Here is a 23,359-nt window from a genome sequence, read left to right as displayed (position 1 = left end):
TTTTGTATTATGCAAAGTATATTATATATATATCATATATGTATTGTTTTTCTCAGGTTTTAGAACTAATTACATTCTCAGAAATATATGTGTGTAATGTACGTTATATGTCGAAAAGTACATATTTTTTTATCACAAACAAAGCGTTTGCAAACAATATATCTAATATCCAATGCTATTTCTGTTCCCGTTTTCCGATTATTGTAAATTGTATTGTTTTCTCTCGCCTGTGTGCTGCCTTACAAAAATATATGCCTTTTTGTTTGTCCTATTCTTGCCTTTGATTACATCGTAAATCCCGCCCTCATTTTAACGCGATTTGTGCCTTTAATGCAACAATAATGTCGTTTCCATCTCTCTATCGTATAGTTTTGACAACTATATACTCTACCGTCATATTTTTGGATTGTCTTGTTGGCTGCGACTTGTAACTGATTATATTTTTATACTAAACGAAACTTTTTCGTAACAAATTTTTGCAAAACAATAAACGCAGTAAACAAAATATGTTGCTTGGTTGCCCAAAAGAAATGACCTGATCCTAATTAGCTGCATTGTATGACACACAACAATGAAACTCCGAATCGGGACAAACATAAACGCTTTCACAAATTAAAAGTACATCTGGTATCCATATTGATGACTAATGGCGTTAATTCGTTTGTTTCACGTTCTCGTCATTAAAGAAGGTTTTCAATGTAATTCAGCAATATTATTCGCCTTTTTAAAGCTTTTGAGTATACAATATAAAATGCACCGTGGTTGGCATTTTTAATAACTTTAATACTACATTTTTAAACTCTGAAAGCACCATGCTTTTTAAGAGTGTCCGCGTAATTGTGGTCCACAAATATTGCAACTCTCAATCCATGATTCGAACGATCTTAAAGTTGTTTATCATAATATTGTATGGCTAAACCCGCCATACGATCATGCAACCTTGTAGGAACAACATAGCAAGGAATTCTTCCTCTTTTATACTATGTTGTAGTTGACACATTTCACATGATGCAAGCTGATCTATGGATCTCCACAAGATCATCAAGAATCTATAAAAAAAAATATTATTTTGACATTGTTTGTTTGTTTGAGGGTATTGTAAGCCCAGTGTTGTAATTACTCTTACTCATGTCAACCGCTGGACTTCGGTCGTTTAGGTAAATGATTTGCGTTGAAACTAAGTGTGTTATTTGACACTTTATTATTAAATTGAGCTTTTTATCTAAAGTTTTGAAAGTAAAACGATTAGATTGCTTCATGTCTTTTGTGCTAATTTTAATGGTTTTTTATTTTATTTTTATATCAGTCGTTTATATTGTTGACTTGACTTTTCGTCAATTCAAAATGACACTGGGTAAGTCGCATCCGCGTTACTGCTTATAACCCTTTATAAACCTTATTTTTACTGAGAAACAATAAAAACAACAGCATTCAGCATTGCACCTGATCAGAGGTAGTGCCGACCTTCTTCGCCATTTCGTGCCTCTCGATGTGACTGAGGTTGTTAAATTTCCACAGGAGGTCGCCGTCGAGTATGTTCTTCATGGGGTTGATCAACGAACGTTGTTGCGTCACAAATTGCCTGTTTAATCAAATTACTGTAAACTGAAAGCTCACAAACTATAAAATCGTTTAAAATTTATTATCACAACATAGCAAACTTTCATTTTAAAGATCAAAGTGTAGAAATACTGGTTTATCTTGATAACTAAAAATATGTATCTTTATGACATGCGAAACAATTAACATCAGGTTTCTGTTTGTCGCTTACTGCTCCGCTGGCGCTAATAGTAAAATACAGGATCTAACCTTTGTAAAATGAATATAAATACCGCCTCAAACGGCATTTTCTGTATATTTAATTACCGTAAAATCTAGCAACGAAAACGAGGAAAAGACAAAACAGGCTGTAAGATTAAACTCTGGCTTTCTGAAAGAAAAACGTCTAAATAATGCAAAAAAATCTGAGAGAAGTTGACCACATAAAAATTGCGTAGAGAAAAGTCGATTATTTGTTTTACATATTTTACGTCCTTGTGCAATATTGGGACTTGCTGCTACATTATTTTTCCTGCTAATAAGAAATATCAACCTGTAGGCTTTCGGGTTTAGCCCTGCTATGTGCTGTAGACCGGTTACCATGGCATTCTGGATCATAAGAAGGCGTCGGTAAATCTTCTCAGTGATTGGAAGGGCGAATGACATGGAACCATCTAGCGAGCCTGAAACGCATAGTAGGCTAAATATGCCGCAGGTCGAACATGCAGGTTTCACGCGGGACAATTTAAAAATTAAAAAAGCGTAAATTATAATAAAAGGCAAACGTCCCGGTTTGTTTCGCTGCTTTCTCCTAAAACTTTTTTCTATAGAAAATCCTAACGCAAACGCAAAAGATAAAATCACTAAAATTAACGTTAACGCACAGGTCAGTAAGAAAAGTTATGCCTAAATTAAAACATTCAAATGCGTTTAAAACGCACCACATAAAATGCAAGTTTTAACGACCTGTTTGGTAAAATAACTTATACTTATGACTAACTTAAAAAAATCCTTTTGTAAAGTAAAAAGAACGGGAACGTAAAACAGGCGTCAGTGCAACAATATAACTTATATATTTTTATTTAATATTAAAAAAAAAATTTCATTAATACACCGAAAGCAACCGCAGACTCACCGAAGCTGTCGATCAATGATACAAGTAAGGAAGGCTAGAAAATACAACTAGCCTGCAGTGAGGTTCGAACTCACGACCTCAGGCCATACCGGGACCGACGCTCTACCAAATGAGCTACACAGGCTCAGCAGAAAACGAGTCGAAAAACAACCATGCGCCAGCGATGGCTTTCGGTGTACTAATGATACGTAAGCAGTAATCGTTGTTCAAAGAGCAGCTTCTGTAAGGCTATAGAACACAGTTGTTGAACACATATACTTTTTTCGCAATAAAACACAAATTGTTCATTTTCTTAGGTTTTGCGCATGGGTGCAAAACCCCGGCGCTTACTCCGAATACTGTCGCTCACCCATCATTGTGACCTGACTGCTGCCGTATGTTGTGTTGGTGGTGCGCGTGGATCGATCAAATTGGCTGCAGCCGATCCGCCACATGCAGTTGACGTGGGAGCCGACGTGCATATCGGCGCGCCGCATCAGGCGAGTACCACCGTAACTGTCGTGGTCTGGTGCCATGCGAAGAAAATTCACGGCCGGTTTTAAACGATAAAACATGTGCACAGCTCTTATACAAAGGAAGCAAAGGCCGTGATAGTTATTTTCATGAAAAACAGAATAAACTGTTGGAATGTTTTGTACGTATAACGGCAACTGTGTAAAATAAAGGGCAATTAATAAGCCGTGATAACACACAAAATCTAGAAAAAATACTTTTTAATAATCATTATTTCGGTTAAAAGCCATAAAATGCGTATAAAGGTACATGTTAGAAATGAGAACAAACACATTTCTTAACATTTACAGCCTTATATTTATTTAAAACTGCTACGAAAACACAAATACTGTAGCACATTGAACCTTGTGTTCTTTAAATGGATTTAAATCAGATTATTTGGTATGCAGTAGGCACATTGGCCAACGCTATGTTTATAACATTAATTGTTTCCGCATGACTTCGAAAGAATCAGTTGGTCTTATTTCCCAACATATATAATTACTCTCATTTACTTTCACATAAACCTACTAAAGGTATACTGGGTTCTCAGTGACCCCGTATAAACAAAAAAAATGCTGCCAGAAGGCCGTTAATTTTCCAAAACGCTTTCGGCGTGAAACTCATAATTCTATTGCCACATAATTGTCCAAGTGCTATATACCTAAAGCGGATCTTTTACGCGTAGTTGTATAATACGAGCAATCGAACACATGGCACATAGCATTTAAGTTTATTTCATATTATGTTAGTGTTGTAGCCACCTTCTGGTAAGTAGTTGAATAATACGATGTTCTTCTCGTGATCGGATGCAAGAAATCCTACCGAAGTGCCGTCCACCAAAAGATTGGCAGAGTAAACCTCCATCGGGCGAACGTCGCGGCTCACCACCGACAAGGTTTTGTACTCGTCCTGGGCAAATAGTTTGCTAAAATATAATTGCGACCAATCGACTACTGAGTTCGTTTGTACGGCAAAACGCAATAGGAGGAACTATTGTTTCATAACCTGAAACGAAATTTTGGAAAACAAAATAGTAAATTTGACCAGACCTGGTTTTTAAATCACCGGAACTTGAGAATTTAAACAGTAAATTTTACAGGAAATTGAGTTGTCGAAATTACTTTGACCAAGATATACTTTTCATAATTTACATTTCTTGATTAAAGGCTTCCTGGATAGTTCGACTTCGGACAAACAAATAAATATCCGAAGAACTTATTTCCAATGTATGACGCTACTGCAGTAGCTAATTAATTATTTTGCAAAAGTATCGGAAATCAGTTATTGTATTGCAAAGCTGACAAGCTTTCGTACAACCGTGTATTATCAGGTCAAAGTCCAAATTAGACAAATATGACTATCAACATTTTTTTCGAAAGATACATCTTAGTAAATACACCTTATATGATTTTAAACATAAATACACCTTTCAATTATTACATTGATTTTGTCAAACAAAGCAATGCCCACCTGATAGCGCAACAAGGTGACACTTCTTTGTATGTCGGCCACGACTGCAAAGTTACGGAAACTGAAGGCTTGGTGGATGTACATGTTGGTGTCGACAAACGCAAGACCGCGCAACGACTGATTCTCATCGAAGCGCCAAATGAACACCTGAAACAGCAGTGGCCACTGGAGATAATATCGATCGATTACCCATATTTTGGGCAAAACAATCACGATTCGACATGACATTAATAAGGTAAAATAGGCAATTTTGATTAATATTAATTTTACTTTATAATTTTCTGAAACATTGCTGAAATGCACAAACTATATGGTATGGGTGAATTAGAGTATCTTGGCTTGAGATATTGACTCGGACCCTATTAATTGGACATTTTTCGTCACCTATCCAACATTTCTTCTCGCCACCATGCAGGCGACAGACGAATTTGATGCTAAAAATTAAACTCTTTTTTCTCGTGTTTACTAATACCTTTAATCAATTTTGCTTATTGAAAATAAAAAACAAACCAAATTTATTTAATAAAACAAATTTAGCATTTTTTCGGCAATCTACCATTATGAAACGTTTTGTGTAAATTATTTTGTATTGGCATTAATCGCAACGTGATAAATACAACGACTTTTTAGAACTCTTTGTGTGACGAATAGTATTTTTAAGCCCTTTAGGAGGGTAGATTTTTTTAACGAAAGTTATTCTTTAGTTTATTCATGGTGTTTTGTTGCAAATTTCCAAATTGAGCTAATAGCAATATCGAAAAATCATGTTAAGCTAAATAGTTCTTGGAAACGTGATCGACAGTTAGATATTTAGAGTTTAAGCATGGTTTTATCTCTTTTTTAGTTATTCTATGCATTAGTGCAGTGTTTTGCAACAAGTGGTGAGCAATGGCTCTTCGGTGGTACGCGGGCATTTTTTGGGTCGTATGCGTTTAGTAATTAACCTAAAAAAACAGCCAGTAGATGAAACAAGGAAAGAAAAGGTTAAGAACCACTATATTAGTGAATGGGGTTTCCCTACTTTCAAGTTAATGTACTAAAAACGACATCCATGCCTGTTTGAAATGGGGGAATTTTACGAATTCCCTGTGGCACATAAAGAAAAAAAATCAACTGTTGTCCACGTATTAGGTTGATTTGAATAATATAACAAACCTTTTGTCCAATAGCAGTTAGTAAATTGCCCTGGGCGCCACATACTGCAGTCACTGGGCCTTTCTGTTCACTTGAATAAACCTGCTTCAATTTGTTTTTGGTCAGTGGTTTGTCGGGTTCCGGAACTACCTCTATGATTTCCATGATGATTATCTGAAAAATACAATATCAACATACCACTCGAAATACTAATTGTACTGTCGCTGGCGTACCTGGATATATGTCACGGAAAATAAAAGCGAGGAATATTGAGACATACTATTTAATTGTTGTGTATGTTAACGAGTGTTAAACAAAATAAAAATATTTGAAGCCACACAATAAAATTAAAACACCAAAACGCAAAATGTGGTCCAAAATAAAAAAATGGCTTTTTATGTAGCATTTGTAAGCTTTCATAATTAAAGTGTTAAAGACAAAGAAAATTATGACATGTCATAATAGATATTTGTTCTTTATTAGCATATTATCATTTTTTATGAAAGTTGGTATTATACGAACATAGTTGAGACAATGTTGCAATAACAGCAATGCCAAAACCCAAGTTCACAAATTAATTATCGGATTACCTTTCCTCTAGATCCCATTTCCTCCCCCATGACATTTGTGGTCCCAAGCACGACGTAGTTCTGTCGAACACTGGTGTAAGGTCCAGGATTCAACCATGCATTCTTCATGCACGTCACATGCTCATATTCCTCCATGTCAACCCTGGAAACATAAAAATCGCACAAAAATCAGAACTTCGGGACAATTAAACTGAATCTTGTACTCGGGCTCCATCGCAAGGAACAGAACATGTTTTGTTACAGATATGATCGAAGTCTAATTATCTGTCCGTACAAATTTGTGGCAAAAACGACAATAGGAATTCTTGATAAACGCCTACGTTAAATGGTGTTTCGTGTGACAGCAAAAATGCTAGGATTTTACACCTTAATTATTTGCTGTACTCTTTCGTATTGAACTATGGAAACAATTTAGTGAAACGCATATGCGAACTGTTTCCCATTACTGCGATTTAAAGTCGTACCTCGCGTTTGGAATCAGTTCCCATCCAACCGGGGATATGAGTTGCACCGAGAACTTATCAACGTGGGGATAAATAAACTGATCGTCTCGCTCCAGATCCTCGAACTCCCGTTCATTGTCACAGTTGGTGAACGGTAGTCGTGTGCATGGTTCGGAAACGCTTGTTACCAAGGCATACACCTTAGAAAAAATTAATAATAGTAAATGTCTACGACTAATTATATTATTGAGTTTTATTCATTTTGTTTTTATGTTAGGATGTGAGACTGGTTGTAAAGTAAGAAAACAACCTTTACAAATCTAATTTTTACACGGTTAAAATTGTTAAGTTTTATTTGCCAATGACCATTTAGATGAGTATTTTTTTAAACTGTCAGTTGTTTAACTCGATGAACGATATATTTCTCACTGCATTTACGTAAGGCTGGTATTAGGCACGAATAAACTTAGTGAAAAAATGCGCAATGCGGGCTCACAGAAAAACCTCTTTTGTTAAAAAAACAATTGTTACCTTGTGCTCAATAGAGTAGGCGATGAAGTGTGGTGTGCATTTCAGACTCTCTTTTCTCGCTGGCCAAGGATTGTCGTACTTCATGTGCTGTGGCAGCATGCAAATACGAAGCTCGCCCTACAGAGAAAAACATTGCAGTTAGCGCATGAAAGCAATCGGGTTGGAATTGTGAAATAGATAAATGGCGAACATCTAAACTTGTACTTCGTGTTGTAAAAACAATGGACTACTGTATTTCGCCGAATATTAATCTGCCTATAAAATTCTGTTAATCACGACCTTACCATTAGATTAAAGTAAAGAAATCCGTGCGGACAGTTAACATTATGGAATGGCACGAAGCATGTCACCGTTCCGTCGACCGTCATCGAGTGACAGTAGAGCGAGCCTCGGTGACTGCAAACTATCCAATGAGGGTACGCTCCACACAGGAACACCTTGCAAACATATTACAGATTAGTAAGATTCAACATGGACTTTTTCAAAGCAAAGCAATTAAAAAAAGGTATTACTACATTTAACCAATAATTTTGGTATACAACAAAAAAAAGTATAAATCGTAAGTTGAAATAAATAATAAATATATTACGACGACGTTTGAGACGATTATAGGCCGTCGACATCTGTTTATCCGAACATACCCCTGAATAACCGGCGATGTTATCAAACGGGCGAAGTAGTTGTTTGCTGTGCACAGCCGTCTGTTCCTCACTGATGTTGCTGCAGTTTCTTGTTACAATACTGTGGTGAACCTATTAAACAAGATTGGAACTTTACGTACGAGTCATTTTTTTGTGTACCAAATGTACCAATAATAACGTTATACATAATATACAATTAAGTACTATACATTATACATAATATACAATTAAGTACTATACATTTAAAAGTAAAACGGCCGCTAGACTTAACTTTTCTTGAGTAATACACAGGCAAACGTTACAAGTTTTTAAATCCTCTGCATATCTTTACCCTATGACTCTATTACGGGTGATAGTTTTTTATTGTCCTCTACAGCAATAAATAACCCCGTTTTTTAGAGACTATACCTTTTTAAATCTGATCTGGAGAACTGCTCTTTTTGATTCCTTTTCAGAAGTGTACCGAAACGTTTCGTAAATGAACAAGTCTTTTCCTACTCTTGCCTAAACATAAATCCAAAGATAGTAAGGAGAAAATATTTTAACAAACAACTTATATTGAAAAAGTAATATATTTAACAATTGTCGGATAACCAAGGAAACAAAACAAACGGTAAAGAGAACAATTTAGCATGGTGAATTAAATTCGTTAAAAACGACACAACTTACTATAAGGTAGGGTCGTGATTGCTTGTTCCCCAAACCTATTAGAATAATTTCATGAATCTTTGGGTTGTCTGCGTAACGGGATTCTGCCCCTGATACGCCCTTTTCCAAGTCACCTGTCAAAAAATAAGTGCAAATAGGATGAAAACTAAAACTGGGTCAAATAGATCTATTTAAGGTTTGATTAATTTCGAGATCAGTTTGTACATTTATGGTAACTAACAGGTTTTAAATTTGTCAAAATATGTGCATTTATGAAAAAACTGCTACGGTATTTATCTAATGTTAAATTGGACTATTAGGCACAGTGGTTCAGCAGACAAAAGTGTACAGTGGTTCAGCAGACAAAATGTCGCCAGCAGTTGTACACACAGGGGTTGCAAATACTCGTAGCGACGTTACAGGACTTTTTTCAGCAATAGGTCACTCAAAGTGTGACACTTGCTACACCTTCACGTTCATAGTAAGCTCCGTTTAACACCGGAGAGCCAAATATCGGTATTACCAAAATCAGTTTCCTAAAAAGGATTTTATTACAGACAAGACATTTATCGCGAGATAAGCAAGCCTGCGGTGAGATTCGAACTTACGACCTCCACCATTCCAGGGGCGACGCTCCACCGTCTGAGCCATGGTATCACTGACTGCTGCATATACTGTTTTTATACTACGACAACTAATTGGAAAATCCGCAGCCGTGCTTTTTACAATACGAACTGGTTGTAACGGCTTCGTGTCATAAAAAAGTAGTGTTAGTAACGAAATCAGGACACCGATACTGGTAAATGAAGAAAGTGTTTAACCCCCAAGTGAGGCTAAGAAAATCACACTATCCTCCAAAAGGCCTATGTTGCTGGCAATAGTGCGCCGTAATATGAGCGCGAAATCTTAAACATAATACAAGCGCTAAATCTAAAGTAAACTAAGATAGATATAGGCTTTCTGGTGTACATTTAGTTTTTTGTACTATGCAAGCCAAAATACTCGGTTAAAATATGTCATTACATAAATTGAGATTATTTGCCAATCAAAGTGACGTTCTGTTTAGAAACTAGTTTTACAAACTATGCTCTTTTTAAAAAACCATGTACCCTGATTTTACACGCCCCTAAATGGGCAACAGACTATATGGTACCTCCATAAGACTGCATGGCGCTGTTGACCAGCAGTTTGTGGCCGAAGGAAAAGTTCTTGACCATGTAGAGCAACTCGAAATTGGGAACGCTGTAAATCTGCAAAGGTACATTGTAAAATCACCTATTCATTTTTATATAACATAGTCGATACTACGGGTTTTACGATAAAATAGGTTTTACATTTCTTTTTGGGTGAATAAAAAATGTGCTTGGAAAAACTGTGCTTAGTTGAATCTGTTTAATTCAGAGGTTTTCAACCTATGGGCCATGACGCTGTTTTCAGTGGGCTACAGAGCTTTGCATAAAGCGATATCAAAAATCATGTAATTATGAACACATAAGAGTCCGACAGATAAATAGGAAACACCTCAACCTAATATTATGTTTGTGACATTATTTCTTTTTACAATGTGTTAGGTTTTGTTTGCGAGCAGTAATTCTGCTCGTTTAGGACATTGCTCCGCAACCGGTGTGCCGCGACATTCCCGTAATTGTGTTAGTTGTGTTCCAGGGTACTTTTTAATCAGTCGAATTGTCGCGAAAAATCAAGGTAGGTTTATTGACCTTATGCAATATTCCAGGTGTAAGAGATCAACCGTGCGCTATTGCAAGGGAGTACAATTTTTAGGACTTTGACTGGATTCGGAAATTTTTACAAAACCGCAAAATCAGAAGATAAAGGAATGTAATACGTAATTTTTTTTTTATTTTTTTATTTCACTACAAAATACTCCTTTTTCTATTGGCTGCCCATCATATTTGCTGATGTTGTCGATCAACATATATTTCGTAGGTGTGCTGCCGATTTTTTTAGCTGTTGGTGTGCTGCAATTAAAAAGGTTTTAGGACTTCTCACTTGTTTATTGCTTTGTAGCAAAGTTAAGATTTGAAACTGTGGTTTGCCGCGGTGGCCATTTTGAACGTAGCTAAGTAGAGTAATTATATTCTCTGTGAGAGAACGTTGACGTAGTTTCGAATAATGTATATGTTGTACATATAGAATGTCGTGTAACGTTGCTATAGTGCGCCAAAATGGCTTATTTTTTGCTGTAGTGGTTTTTAATTGCAGCCATTTGGTATCTGTGTAATTTGAACAGCCACGTGATGCTTGGCTTCGGCAGATCATAGTTGGTGTGTATATGTGTTACTTGTCAAGTATTGATTTTGCGTTTACGCCCCTTTGTTTTCCTAATAGAAAACAGAAGGCGTGCGTCTTTCATTCTCCTGTTTATATATTGAGCTACCTGCCTGGGCGGTCCCAGGCCACGCCATTAAGTATCGGACGACGTAACACATTTGAAATAATATACAAGCTTTATTAATTTATTGTTTTGTTGAAACTTAGTGTTTTTCATCAAACGTTGATGGGCCACCGCCATTTTTTTACTAATTATGTGGGCCATGAGCAAAAAAAGGTTGAAAACCCCTGGTTTAATTCATTTGCAATTTAGCGTCTGCCAAGTAATCGCTTGTGAGACATTTGAACAAAATCGGGAAATCTCCACGATTTGACCGCTCAACGACCTGACCCGTTGCTAAACTTGCATTGAACCCATTTTACGAAATCATTAGTTTCCTAAACATTACGTTCGCATCCGTTACGTAACACGTTTTTTTTTCGACGAAATAGGACTATTAATGTCACAGCGACAACTAAAGTAATGTTATCGTTCCAGCTCTTTTAAAACAGTTAGTACGCAATACATTGTTGCCTTTAAAAAATGTTGTTACGATGGCGTGACTAAAGTGTCCGCAATCATTGTTTTTTTTAAAGACTTCACTTGATTAGCGTATCATTTTACCATAGTTTTCTAGAGTTTTTCTGTCTGTATCAGTTTCAACAGTTAATCATTTTGTGATGTAAATGCTTGACTGATAACTTGCACTAAAACTTAAATTGCTACTTTACTTTAATTTCAGCTATTTAACAAAACAAAAAAAAACTTTCTGCTGCCAAGTCAAATGTGGTAAAACACATTTTAAAAAAGGACTTCGGTAATCCATTGAAATTAGTAACGTTTTAGGGGACTTTGGGTAAGCAAAACAAACCCACAAAGGTCCCATACCCCCATTGGAACCCAAAAGTCTCGAACCAGAAATTACCTCGAGGTTTCGATTCTCCCGTCCGACCACGCACCAATACTTGTTATCGTCGTCGTTACTTTGGTGAGAGCTTTCAGCAGGCGGCTCGGGTGACTTGGAAGCGTCGCTGGGGAACTTCTCGGCTGAAAACGTGGTGGAGAAATCTATCTGAGGATCTGATTCTCCGTATAACAACTGGTCCTCTTCGTCGGCTCTGTACAAATTATACACGGCCATTAATGGGCGGAAATACCTTCCAAAACTTGAATCGACTGCCTAAGAATTTCGTTATAACTAATGACGCTACTGTCGAGTAATAACGTTTTGTTTTTGACAGTCGGTGAATTATATTTATTCTGTATTATGTTTTCAATCACCGCCCTACGTCCTAGTTGGAAAACAGTGAATCATTATGGATTCCGAGGAGTTGGGAAATCGCGAAATCTGGTACTCTTGCCAATGGTTAATAACGTCGTTGGCGGAAAATTTGCGAATTTACGAAAATTTGTGGAAAATTTGCGATTTGCCATACCTTTTACCTAAATACGTTTGCTCGTTATTAGGTCGTACTCGTACACAACAAGTTTGAAAACAAGATGTTTGACTAGCATCAGTATCTAGCATAGTGTGTTTGCATTAATCGGTGTTAAGACGAGATTCCAGCACTCACGTGTATGCCACACCCTTCGGAATCGGTGGAGGCGTGACAGCACGAGGCTTCGTCGTTGGTTTGGCGTTGGTGTGGTAAAGCGAGGCGTCACCTTTCCTCGACAACGATGACGTAAGAGTAGGCTCGGGCGCCATCTTGTGGTGGGTTCGGAACATCCCGCTTTTGTCGAGGTACAGACAAACGCTGCTAATTCTTGGCACCTTAGTAACAAGGAACTTGTTAGTGAATCTTAAATAACAGTTTTCGGAAATAGATTGGTGACTTCAGTATAAAATGAACTAAACCTTTGTTGTAAACATGTTGCTTATATATTGATAAAAGTTTTCTTATAAATTCTTAGTTCCAACAAGTATTAAGCAAAACACGTGAAAAAAAAGGGTTAAGTATCACACGTATAATTTATATCCAAGGCCGTTGAGAGGGATGAATGCCAACATGTTTTTTAAAACTTGATATGAAACAAATTACTAATGTAGAAATACTCATTCGTAGGTTTTAAACATGCGATACGTGGTATTTTAAAACAAATTTAAGAGTACCAACGAATCTTTCACTGACCAGGGCCACTTGCTTTTTACCCTGGCCTGACCTCCATTTTAATAAGAGTTCATTAAAGTTAACAATACAATACCTGCGACACGGAAGGATTGGTGCAAAAAAGTCGAAGGCCGCCATCGTCTGACTCCGGGTCTTTCTTCAGTATTAGCAGCACAAGTTGCCCGTCACCAGTGAGCAACATAACGTATGGATCAGCAACCGAACACTGGATAATCGGGGCGTCTGGAAAAACAAAATACAACGTTGTATAGTTACTTACTGGCTGTACTTGTAAAACACCAATGGATGTTACGGGTTATATTTGGTATCGTTTTGGTGTTGAAATAAATATGTATGGTGAAAAGCTTTTACGTCAAATTGTACAATGTGTGATAAGGTGCAGCGTATGTTTACCAAAATCGAGGGCAAGATGTTGCTTTAGCTGGACTCCGTCCAAAAGCCAGACTCCGGTTTCGCAAACTTGAAGAATTAGTTTAGCATCACCGCCCATGTTGCCGATGTAAACGCTCGAATGGCGAGTGTTAAAGCCGCTTTCTTCAACCTCCATAATTTCCTTTCCAGTTTCTAAGACCTAAGAATAAAAGGAAATACGTATATTGTTAAAACTTGTTTCGGTGTGTGATAACAAGCTTGGGTTTCCGAGAATGTACTTTTACTATCACACATTTAGAAGGAGCAGGGTGTAATAAAGTTGTACGTATTGGTCAGTTTTTTGGATATTTAAATGTTATTATTTAGATATGGCAAATTTATTTTTCTATTCTGACCAAAGTTGATTCTTCTCTGCTTAGGATAAGGTAGCTATGTTGATTTTCAACTTCTGTTGCGGCAGCTTTCTAAAAACAAATAGGTTATGGCTAGTAAAAAAATAAAAACAATTTTACTAAAATGCTAATAAATAATAACCTGTGTACGGAATTTAAACATATTTCGTTATAACGTAAACACCAGTCTAAACGTAAACGCTAAGCTAAACGTCATTTACCATATTAATGTTACCTAATCAAGACACGTTAAACTTTTACAGCTGCTTAAGTAACAGACTCACAGGTTTCGACATAACAGTCCACATGTCAACGCAACCGGGCAACTCGAAGGTAGTCACCACTTGCGGCTTCACGGTTCGCTGAAGAATGCTCAGCGCTCCGTTTTTTCCGTAACCTGACAAAATCACCAATTCGAGGTCTGTGTCCCGCTGGTTGACAAACTGCAAACCAACAAGGTACGTATGAATATCACATTCGTAACGAGCACATGTTCTCAAGAAAAAACATATCACTTGTCACCGTACAGTCAAACGTTATTTGTGTAATCTTTGTATATGGCCGTATTCGTCCTAATTCTAAATAGAGAAATCAGGTGGCACTGTATAAAGACAAATTGTATTTGATTCTCGACAAGCTTTCGCACAACCGTGCTTCATCAGGTCAAAGTATAAATGAAAACAATTAAAATGCACGTAAAACACGTTTATTCGTTATTTATGTAGGTTACCTCTTCTGAAAGAAAGACAGGTTCTCCGAGTTCGGCGTATCCACACGGGCCGATGTTTAGCAAGCTGTCGCACACCTGGCGGAAAAACAGCAGTATAAAGTACAACTAACACTAATAACGATTTTCGTCGGTCAGCTAAATTACCTCAAAATTATAAAGAGACAGCGGTTCGCTGGTGACGTTGTCCTTTCCGTACATTTCCAAATCATCCACATCGCTTCGGTCGGTCGCTATAAAAAGTAAACACTCGTTATAAAATTGCTAAATATCATAAAATTAAACTGACAGAATTTTAACACATAAACAGTTGAATTCACCTTCCCAGTCAGCTGCTGTATTTAGGCGTTTTCGTTTACTTGCTGGCTCCGTGCTCTGTTAACAAAAACTTTTTAAAACATATTAACGCGACACAGGAGATGTAAGTATGTTTTTTGCTCATCGTTTATGTTTTATGGATATGTATAATAATGGTACAAAATGCTTCAGAAATAAAAATCCTGATGTGTCTACTTGTCTGAACCAACATTCGACATGTTTACGATTAATAAAAAAACAAACAAATTTCTAAAAAATCTTTGTTTTCTTCCACCATTTAATCTAATTATGATACTGATGATGTTCACAGGAGTAAAATATATTTATCGTATAACAAATGAACAACTTAATGTTCGGTTTTTATGTTTTGTACTTTCTTTGAACTGTATCGTTTGAACAAGGATCGTTTTTTTACTCAGGCAGATTCTTTCATTCGACTTAAAATGCTGAATCCTTTTAATTTAATACCAATGTAGAACCTAATTTTGCTGAGTATAATAGTAAAAAACGCCATACTAATGCCGCGGCGTCTTTCATATCTTAGTTATATAAGTAAAAGATACTACTAACATTTGGACTATCCGTGGTCAACTCCGAATTAGCTTTGGTGTAGCGAAGAAGAAGGGAATTACCAAGTCTTGATCCCAGGAATAAATAACTGTTTTCCATGGGAGTAATCTACAAAAAACAATAAAATACCTTTGTCATCTAATACAATGCTCTTCAACAGGGTGTGGTTTATAATCAAGTGTATACCAGATCAAAGCTGAGGTATACAACTGATCTGACAAAAGGTATACGAAGGGTCTACATCTACATATTAGGTCAGTATTAGTGAATAACACAAATGTTACAGAATATATTTTTTATTTGTCCTAACTCAAGATGAATTTTTTAAGCTTTTAGGAAGGCATGGTCCGATCTATGTGATACACAGAAAATTACACTGTTTGTTTGTTTTACCTAGCTATACGTAAAAGCAAAAAAATCGTTTTTTTTATATGTATAAGATATTTAAGTTGACACAAATTGAGAAAACCTTTATCAGCGTATTATGACATTTAAAAAAAACTTTTAGTTTTCGCGAGAATCTGGCTGTTGTTTCGATTTGACCAATATGCCACATCTATTCTAAAATAGAATGTTTAGCATTTTAAACCTATTAAACGCAGTTTTTCCCTTGAGGTTACTTGTTTTAAGGCGTCAAATTGTGGCGTTAATTTGTGACGTCACCTCCTAATTGTTTTTCATGGCTTTGTGCATTTTTATTTGAGGGGTATACGGAGTTATTAATAAGTTGGTAAAAATATACAGCGGAGTAACAGGTCGAAGAGCACTCCTCTAATGCACAAAATAAAATACCTATAAAAATTGCATTAATGATCATAAATATTGTATGAAGTATACTCAACACTTACCTTAAAAGCATAATTTGCATTTTGTATAAAAATAATTATTTTACGTGATGTGGTGTGCAACTATATCCTCCAGTAAGGATACTAAGTATTTTAAATAAAATTATCTAAAATTTTAACATTACTATCGATAAACGTAAATTACGGATGACATACGCTTGTTGTTAACACACTTGAAGCAGCTTTGTCAAAATGAAAGTTGCGAACACTCCTCATGCTGTCAACCAACAAAGTCAAAATATACCTAAAATACAACAATGTGACACGTAACCCATAAGGCGAAATAAGAAACAAAATGCAGTTGTGAAACAATTGCAGATAAACATAAAGTTAGGTTGTTAAAACAGTGCATTTTTAACTTACAGTTCTCCGGTTTTAAGTGAGATTACCATGCTTTCTGGAGATATAAAAGCAGCATTGCTACAATCAAGAGATACGCATGTTCCTTCTTGGGCTTCTGTAAACAATAAAATTGCAAGACTTAAATATCAATATATCATCCATATGATACTAATGACAGTTCAGACCAATTGTATTTTTTAAAAATATATCAACTTTTGTTTCTAACCGACCACAACTAATAACTGTAATAATCACACGTACATGTAAAAGCACTTACTGAGAGGAAAAGAGGTTGAGTTCTTTGTCAATGAATTCATTGCTGTGCCATAAGGAGGTACGCTTTGGTTGAGATACAGAATGGAGTTTACAGCAAAAATTAGGACACCGCCTATAATAAAAAAACACAAATGAAAGTATTGGTTTTCTGATAAATACCATAGTAGAAGCTTTCAATAAACGGTATGAAACGCAAAACAAGCACTAAAAAATAATGTAGCACAAAAACCTTGCGCTTTAGGAAAGATGCTGTTGTAGCCGACTTTAATTCAATATTGCCTGAATTGACTGTTCTTAAACGCGCTACATATTCTTTCAAAAAACGTCATCGAAATTTACGAAACGAAAAAAGGTATTATTTTTCTGTTTTGTGTGTTTTAAAGTGACGCGATTGACAAACAAAAAGTAGTTGCTTAAATGGTTATAGTTCATATATAGTTTTTGAAATTTCATTCGATAATTAGTTGTCAGGCGCTTATAGCTGTTATGGTTTTAACCACAAAGTCAAATCACTAGCTTTATGTCGTTAAATTTACCTGATCTAAAAAGTTTTACGTTGACTAGAAAATGTGCCTACGCTCTCAAACTATGAAACATGAAGATTTGATAAAAATAGACTCTAAAAAATAGACTCTATCTATTTGGAATTTTACGAGACCGCTCGCTTTAGGTGTGATTATGGCTACGTAAAGGACGTCGTGTTTGCTTAAAAATTACGCAAGTCGAACAAATGCTGCTACAAGTTTTTTAGTTTTTTGATGTCAATGAATTGACTTGGAATTGACTTGCTCTAATAATGATCTCCAGAATAAACATGGATCTGAAGAAAGAGCAAGTTTAACATCATAGACACCGCCACTACACTACGGTTCGAAGCCAATCCAAGAGCACTCTATTAATGGTATAGCTTCGTATTCTTGACTGGTGTTTTGCTTTAATGAAACAACAGATATACTGGGCACTGTCTAAGTACACCAACATGAGATTTTTTATGTTTCCATAATATAAAGTGTGATTATAATGATACAGTACCTATTGGCTTTGGCACTGCATACACCTGTTTGCAGTCAAAGGGCAACCCATTTAAAGACCAAATAACAGGGTTTAAGCGTTCTGCGATATTTAAAGAAATAGCAACAATGTTGGCAGTGTCTTGGCGAATTGCAACCCTTCTGTAAAACAAGAAAAAAAATCTTTAAAAAAATATGGCACAATTGTTAGTTAGCATGTACATATTATAGGCAACTCGTAAACTATTGCCATTTAAAAAAATAACAATAAACAGACATCACATACCCTGACCAAGTCCTGAGAGATTCAAACAAGATTAGCAGAGTTGGTTCATAATACCCATACAAAAATTTAAAGTCAATTATTCTTTGCAATCGGGAGTCAACCTCATTATGAAGATCAATGCTGTAACTTGTGGCACTATGAGAAGGACTGCATGCAAAAATGATAGTTTTAGTTTTAAGACTTTGATTTAAAAAATTTAAACTGTTTTAAAGGATTGGTAATTTGGTGCAATAACATTTGAAAGTGTGATTTGCTTAACTTAAAAATTACTGGTAAAAGTAATCAACATAAAAGTCTTTAATTTCAAATAAATATTAAGAAAGAAATGTGACCATGTTTTGTGTTAAGGCAATACACAAACCTTTGATTTAGGTCATTAGTGTTGTCTAGAATTGGGTCTTCTGAGGACACTTCTCCCGTATTTAAGGGGATTATGGAAACAGTGTTAGGGCTTAACTGCATTGACGCACAGCGTCCATCAGGATCAACACTGAGATTTGGTAAACATAAATTTTGCAGCAAACCATCCTTCAACAGAATAACATAATGTCAAGATCTACTTCAGATTAACACAATAAATTTTATCTACTACAAACAAAAAGCAGTAAAAACTGTTTATAGTAAATTAGCAAGCATTTTGGCCCTTTATAATAGCAGAATAGAACAACTTAATATATTATAGAACATAAACCTACTTTATGTAAACTTTCCTCAAAATAGTGCAAGGCTACAGTTTTAATGTCATGGGCTGATACATCAAATTCAATTATGGAAAGCTGTAAAGCAAAGAATAAGGATTGAAGTATTATGTATGTAACTTAAATAATAAACATAAATGAAGTAAATTCATGCAATAGCACCTTTGCCTCTTCAAAACTTAGCAGTAAAGCATCGTATTTAGATTTAGGAAGAGACACACTTTTCAAGGAAACAACATTCCCGAACAAACGCCAAGAGCCAAGCTGTTCAAGTCTAACTTTAGATTGTAGGTCTAAAAAATTAAATCAATTAATAAAAAATATAATTTAAATTTGTATTCATGAGTATTTTATACATATATATTATTTTATTTTACATGATAAGCAAACTAGTTACTATTGACTATTCTACCTTGACTGCTTTCATTTCGCCCTTGTGCCTGTAAATAAAATATATAAAAATTAAAAAAAGGCTTTTTAAACAAAATATATAAACTCAGGCATTGACATTGCAGCTTAAAACCTATGAATAATCAAGTTCATTTTTTTGTTTTTCGAGTTTTGAGTTTAGTTCATTAAAAAAATATTTTTTGGCTTTGAATGAGAATTTTAAAGATGAGATTGAAAACTTTTGACATACATGGGGTGTAGTTTATGCAGCTAAAAAAGGTGTAGTTACTGCAAAAAGTTTCAAGTCTGTATTTCGCAACATTTTTACATGTGGCAAACCAATTAAGCTGAAATATTTGGCTTGGCACATACAAATAATAAGACTTTCAACAATAGACACATAGGCAAAAAGGCAGCCCCTAGCAAAGAGTTTTTTTAAATTTGCCAACGGCGCAAAATATCACAATTTACATTTCTTTATGTTGTATTTTTGCAGCTTTACCATCCTTCTAAAATTACTTAAGCTGCTTAAATTCCTGAAAATTGTACTTCCTTATGATAGCGCAAAGGAAATTGGGGCTTTTAAATGGAATTTGAAAAATAAAAGCTGTTACCTGCATTTTTTGATATTTTTTTTGGTTTTTAGAACAGCAGGCAAGAATAATTTATACAATGCAGGGTTGTTCCTAAGCAAAAATTTATACCCGGCAGCCTGGCGAGCGGCTATCAATCAGCACTCACCAGGACGAAATAAAAAAAAAATATTTGGCGCCGTTTGCAAACTTCCGTCCTAGCGCAGTAATTTCTTGGGTTATCGTTAACCTGTCTTATGGTTTCCAAACGACATTAGTTTTTATAAAAGTCTGGTTGTTTATTTCCAATGAAGCAGTTTACGCTTAATACAATGTTTTTTTAGCGAAATATTTGTTGCAATCTTTAGTGAAAAAATAATGCCATTTTTCTAAAAATGCTCGCGCTCTCATTTTTTCATATTTTTATTTTCTGTGCTTGAAGGACGTTTCACCGCAGGTTGCTTCGCGCCACAAACAAAACGCCACATTTCACCTAACACCATAAATACTTGTTGAACAGCAAATACTGACAAAATAGTCAAATTTACATCTCAACATTAATTTGAAAAGTTAACAACCACAAGCACCAGAGGTTCTATGCTGCGACGCCCTATAGTGGGTCATTTCAATTTCCCAAGGGTGTCCGCAATGGTTCGGTTTGTATCTTAACATAATTCCCTTAAAAAATATTTTTATCCCATAAAAAAATATTATTTTTTAAGCTTTGTCTTGGTTGACCGCTATTAACTTAAAAGATCGCAACACATGCTTACGTAGACTAATTGTTAATTCTCAGCTGTAGTTACACAAGTAGGCGACACAAGATGACGTCTTTGATTGTTTGCCGGTAACGATTTTCGTTTAAAACGGGACAAAGAGTCTTTATTACGAGCTTCGAACGTGACTTCGATTAACCTTATTATTTGTGTAGTGTTGAATGTATTTGCGTCTTGGTGTTTAAGGAAATAACTGGCGCTAAGTAATATTTTGCTTAGTAGTGGTGCTTAACACAAGTTGTCCTACACAAACTAATTACATTTCTCGCCGAAGCCACTCGCCAGTCAGGCTCGAGTGAGTGTCAATCAGCACTCGCATTGACGAGCGGGCGAGTGCTTAAGCCCAACCCTGGAATGCAAATATAGACAAATAATAATTTAACAAAAAATTAATAGTCTTTCTTTCCTCTTGAACGGTAAAATGGGAAAAAAGTGTTGTATATTTTAGACGCTCTAATCATTGGGCAGTTTAGTTTAGTAATAATATATTTCAAAATATGACTTTTGGCAATGAGCATTATATATATACAAAAGCTTCTAATATAAAATAAATGTCATAAAGTTCCATCTGGGTTATTGCATACAGTAAATTTCCAGTTTTTGATGTACATTTTTTAACAATATTCTACTAATAATTAATTTGTAAAAAATCCAAATAAAACCTCTGGTAACACCGGGCTTGGTTTCATGGCATACCGTGTGGAGCATTGCTATACAAATATATTACCATCGGAAACTGTAAACTCAGCTAGCACTTTACGCCAAGATGTAGGGTTTGCAGTGCCAAATTTTCAAGCATGCCAGGGTTGGGATAACGGTTTTATGCATAGCACATGTTGTGCATGTACAAGGTTGGAAAGGCCAGGGCGGGGGATCTGTGCAAATTTTGGCAGAAATGTTATTATTGCCGCACAATTTTAAGCTGCTAAATCGTCTCCCTCACACAAAATCCAAAGTTTCCAATCAGGTGCATGCATGATGGACGGTATTGAGTTACAACTATACTCATTAGAGGTCAACCTTTATTGTATACATTGCATTGTAAACGTAAACCGCACAAATGTTTTACATATTTGTGGTGCAGTTTAGATTTTTTGCAAGGTGCACTTTTACAATATTGAACAAAACTTGCGGGTGACTGACACATTCTAAAGTGGCTGACACCCAATACCAATAACCGATTCTTTAATATACTTTAAATACAGTACTAATAACTTTGTATAATTGAAAATATAATACAAATTATATTCAGTTTATGGATATATTTAATTATACAAAGTCTCTATTTTGGCATATTCATCATGCATGATGACATCACAATTAATCAAAAAATATGATAAACCAGTCAGCCATTGAAATGAAAGCAAATTAGAATTCCAGGAGTAAAAATGGGGAAAATTGTTTATTTTATATGAAACGATATATAATATTTTCATAGTAAAATATGGGCCCTAACTTACTGATAACAATATATTACTAAGGGCACGGAGGCGCTCTAGAATCCTACCAGCAGCGTTGAAACAACTATTAAAGCAACACACAATATTTGGATTAGGGCATCAGTTAATGTTTGGGTGAGGGTGGATGAAGTATTATTATTATATTTAAATATTGTTTAACCTACCCAAACCCAAATAATGTGCGTTGTAGTACGATTGTAGACCAGCGCCGGAGTGGAAATGTCGGCTGATAATATGGGTTTGTCTCTATGCAGTATGTTACTAAAATAGGTTGAAAAATCGTTAAATTGCTATTTGGCTTTCAATTTGCAGTTTGTCTTGCTAATAAAGATCAAAGAATAAAATAATCATGTATAGAGCAATTTATATTAATGTGGAAAAAACTTGCCTGACAGTTTTTGTTCATACGATAAACAGTGAGCTGCGATGCTGCGGCAACAACCAAATCTTTTTCATCTTCAGAAGTGAAATTGCAATAAAGTGAATGTTCGATTCCAGTTGGTTGGTGGATTTGCTGATACCACGCGTACATTTTATAGATACCACATCAAATCGCGAAACAGGTTCGGTAATTTATCAAAAGTGAAAATTCGCAATAACAACTCTTTTAAGTCGTGGCATGTGCAAACACCAAAACGTTGATAAACAAATTTTGTGCGCCAATGCGACCAAGCGAGGCAAGTGCTAGAATTGTATTGCAATTGGGATTTTCCCATGAAAATTACCTAAAAAATTTAAACACTGTCCGAAAAAAATATTTTTTGGGACGGTCTAACCAAGAGATTTAAATACGGTTTCTTTGGAGAGTCGAAGTTAATGCGAATTTATGTGTCTGCTAAAAAAGTTCTCACCGATTTACATACTATTGAATAAAAAGCGTTCTTCGTCGGGCAGCAAAATATTCCAATAAGCAACCTTGTTTACCTTTTTTTATAGAGGTTACTTTCTTATGTAAATGAATTGTTCATATATATGAAAGTTAAAATATTATTAATTGCATTATAAGCACAAACTTGAATTTTTTTATCTTAACTTTGACCTCATTTTATTTATACATCTACTTTTTGGTATCTAAAATGGCACCAACAACTACGAAGTGCACTAAGAATATGAGAAATGAAAAAACAGAATTTAACAATAACACTTTTAATATGTAATACATTGTAGTTTGTTAAATAGTTATTTTAAATTATTTGCGGCTCAGTTTTTATCCATATAAACTGACGTGTATACCA

General features: G+C 35.4%; 1 protein-coding gene and 1 non-coding gene across 2 annotated transcripts; both read right to left on the bottom strand.

Annotated features, from left to right (window-relative positions):
• Window positions 1-459: 459 nt before the first annotated feature.
• Window positions 460-22,675, bottom strand: LOC146133132 (cleavage and polyadenylation specificity factor subunit 1-like). The gene is made up of 35 exons (XM_083397530.1): window positions 22,513-22,675; window positions 19,339-19,366; window positions 19,089-19,219; window positions 18,924-19,004; window positions 18,590-18,756; window positions 18,229-18,375; window positions 17,965-18,104; window positions 16,934-17,044; window positions 16,678-16,771; window positions 16,471-16,558; window positions 15,470-15,577; window positions 14,902-14,956; window positions 14,729-14,814; window positions 14,585-14,659; window positions 14,139-14,297; window positions 13,858-13,926; window positions 13,484-13,661; window positions 13,164-13,312; window positions 12,533-12,732; window positions 11,884-12,076; window positions 9,780-9,876; window positions 8,648-8,760; window positions 8,387-8,482; window positions 7,979-8,089; window positions 7,622-7,774; window positions 7,338-7,454; window positions 6,828-7,006; window positions 6,364-6,505; window positions 5,795-5,947; window positions 4,640-4,786; window positions 3,931-4,078; window positions 3,024-3,179; window positions 2,093-2,222; window positions 1,444-1,582; window positions 460-1,049 (listed from the first exon to the last, which is right to left on the bottom strand). Exons 1-35 carry the CDS (start codon window positions 22,654-22,656, stop codon window positions 1,002-1,004), a joined length of 4,332 nt encoding a protein of 1,443 aa, XP_083253656.1. The 5' UTR covers window positions 22,657-22,675; the 3' UTR covers window positions 460-1,001.
• Window positions 2,724-2,798, bottom strand: Trnat-ggu (transfer RNA threonine (anticodon GGU)). Its single transcript has one exon. It is a non-coding gene; the product is annotated as a tRNA-Thr (tRNA).
• Window positions 22,676-23,359: the final 684 nt, after the last annotated feature.

This window comes from Ascidiella aspersa, chromosome 9, assembly GCF_963924565.1.
Source record: "Ascidiella aspersa chromosome 9, kaAscAspe10.2, whole genome shotgun sequence".
In the NCBI taxonomy this organism is placed as follows: Eukaryota; Metazoa; Chordata; class Ascidiacea; order Phlebobranchia; family Ascidiidae; genus Ascidiella; species Ascidiella aspersa.
Note: the sequence above shows the minus strand (reverse complement) of the source record. Positions and strands in the feature narration are given on the sequence as shown.

What these genes read in the sequence shown, in the direction of transcription:
- LOC146133132 (XM_083397530.1), bottom strand. Translation starts at nt 22,656, where the DNA reads ATGTACGCGTGGTATCAGCAAATCCACCAACCAACTGGAATCGAACAT. An exon ending in GCAGAGAAGAATCAACTTTG is followed by an intron (nt 13,662 to 13,857) that starts GTCAGAATAGAA and finishes TTTTATTCTTAG; the next exon opens with GTCTTAGAAACTGGAAAGGA. An exon ending in CAGTCAGGTCACAATGATGG is followed by an intron (nt 2,223 to 3,023) that starts GTGAGCGACAGT and finishes TATGCGTTTCAG; the next exon opens with GCTCGCTAGATGGTTCCATG.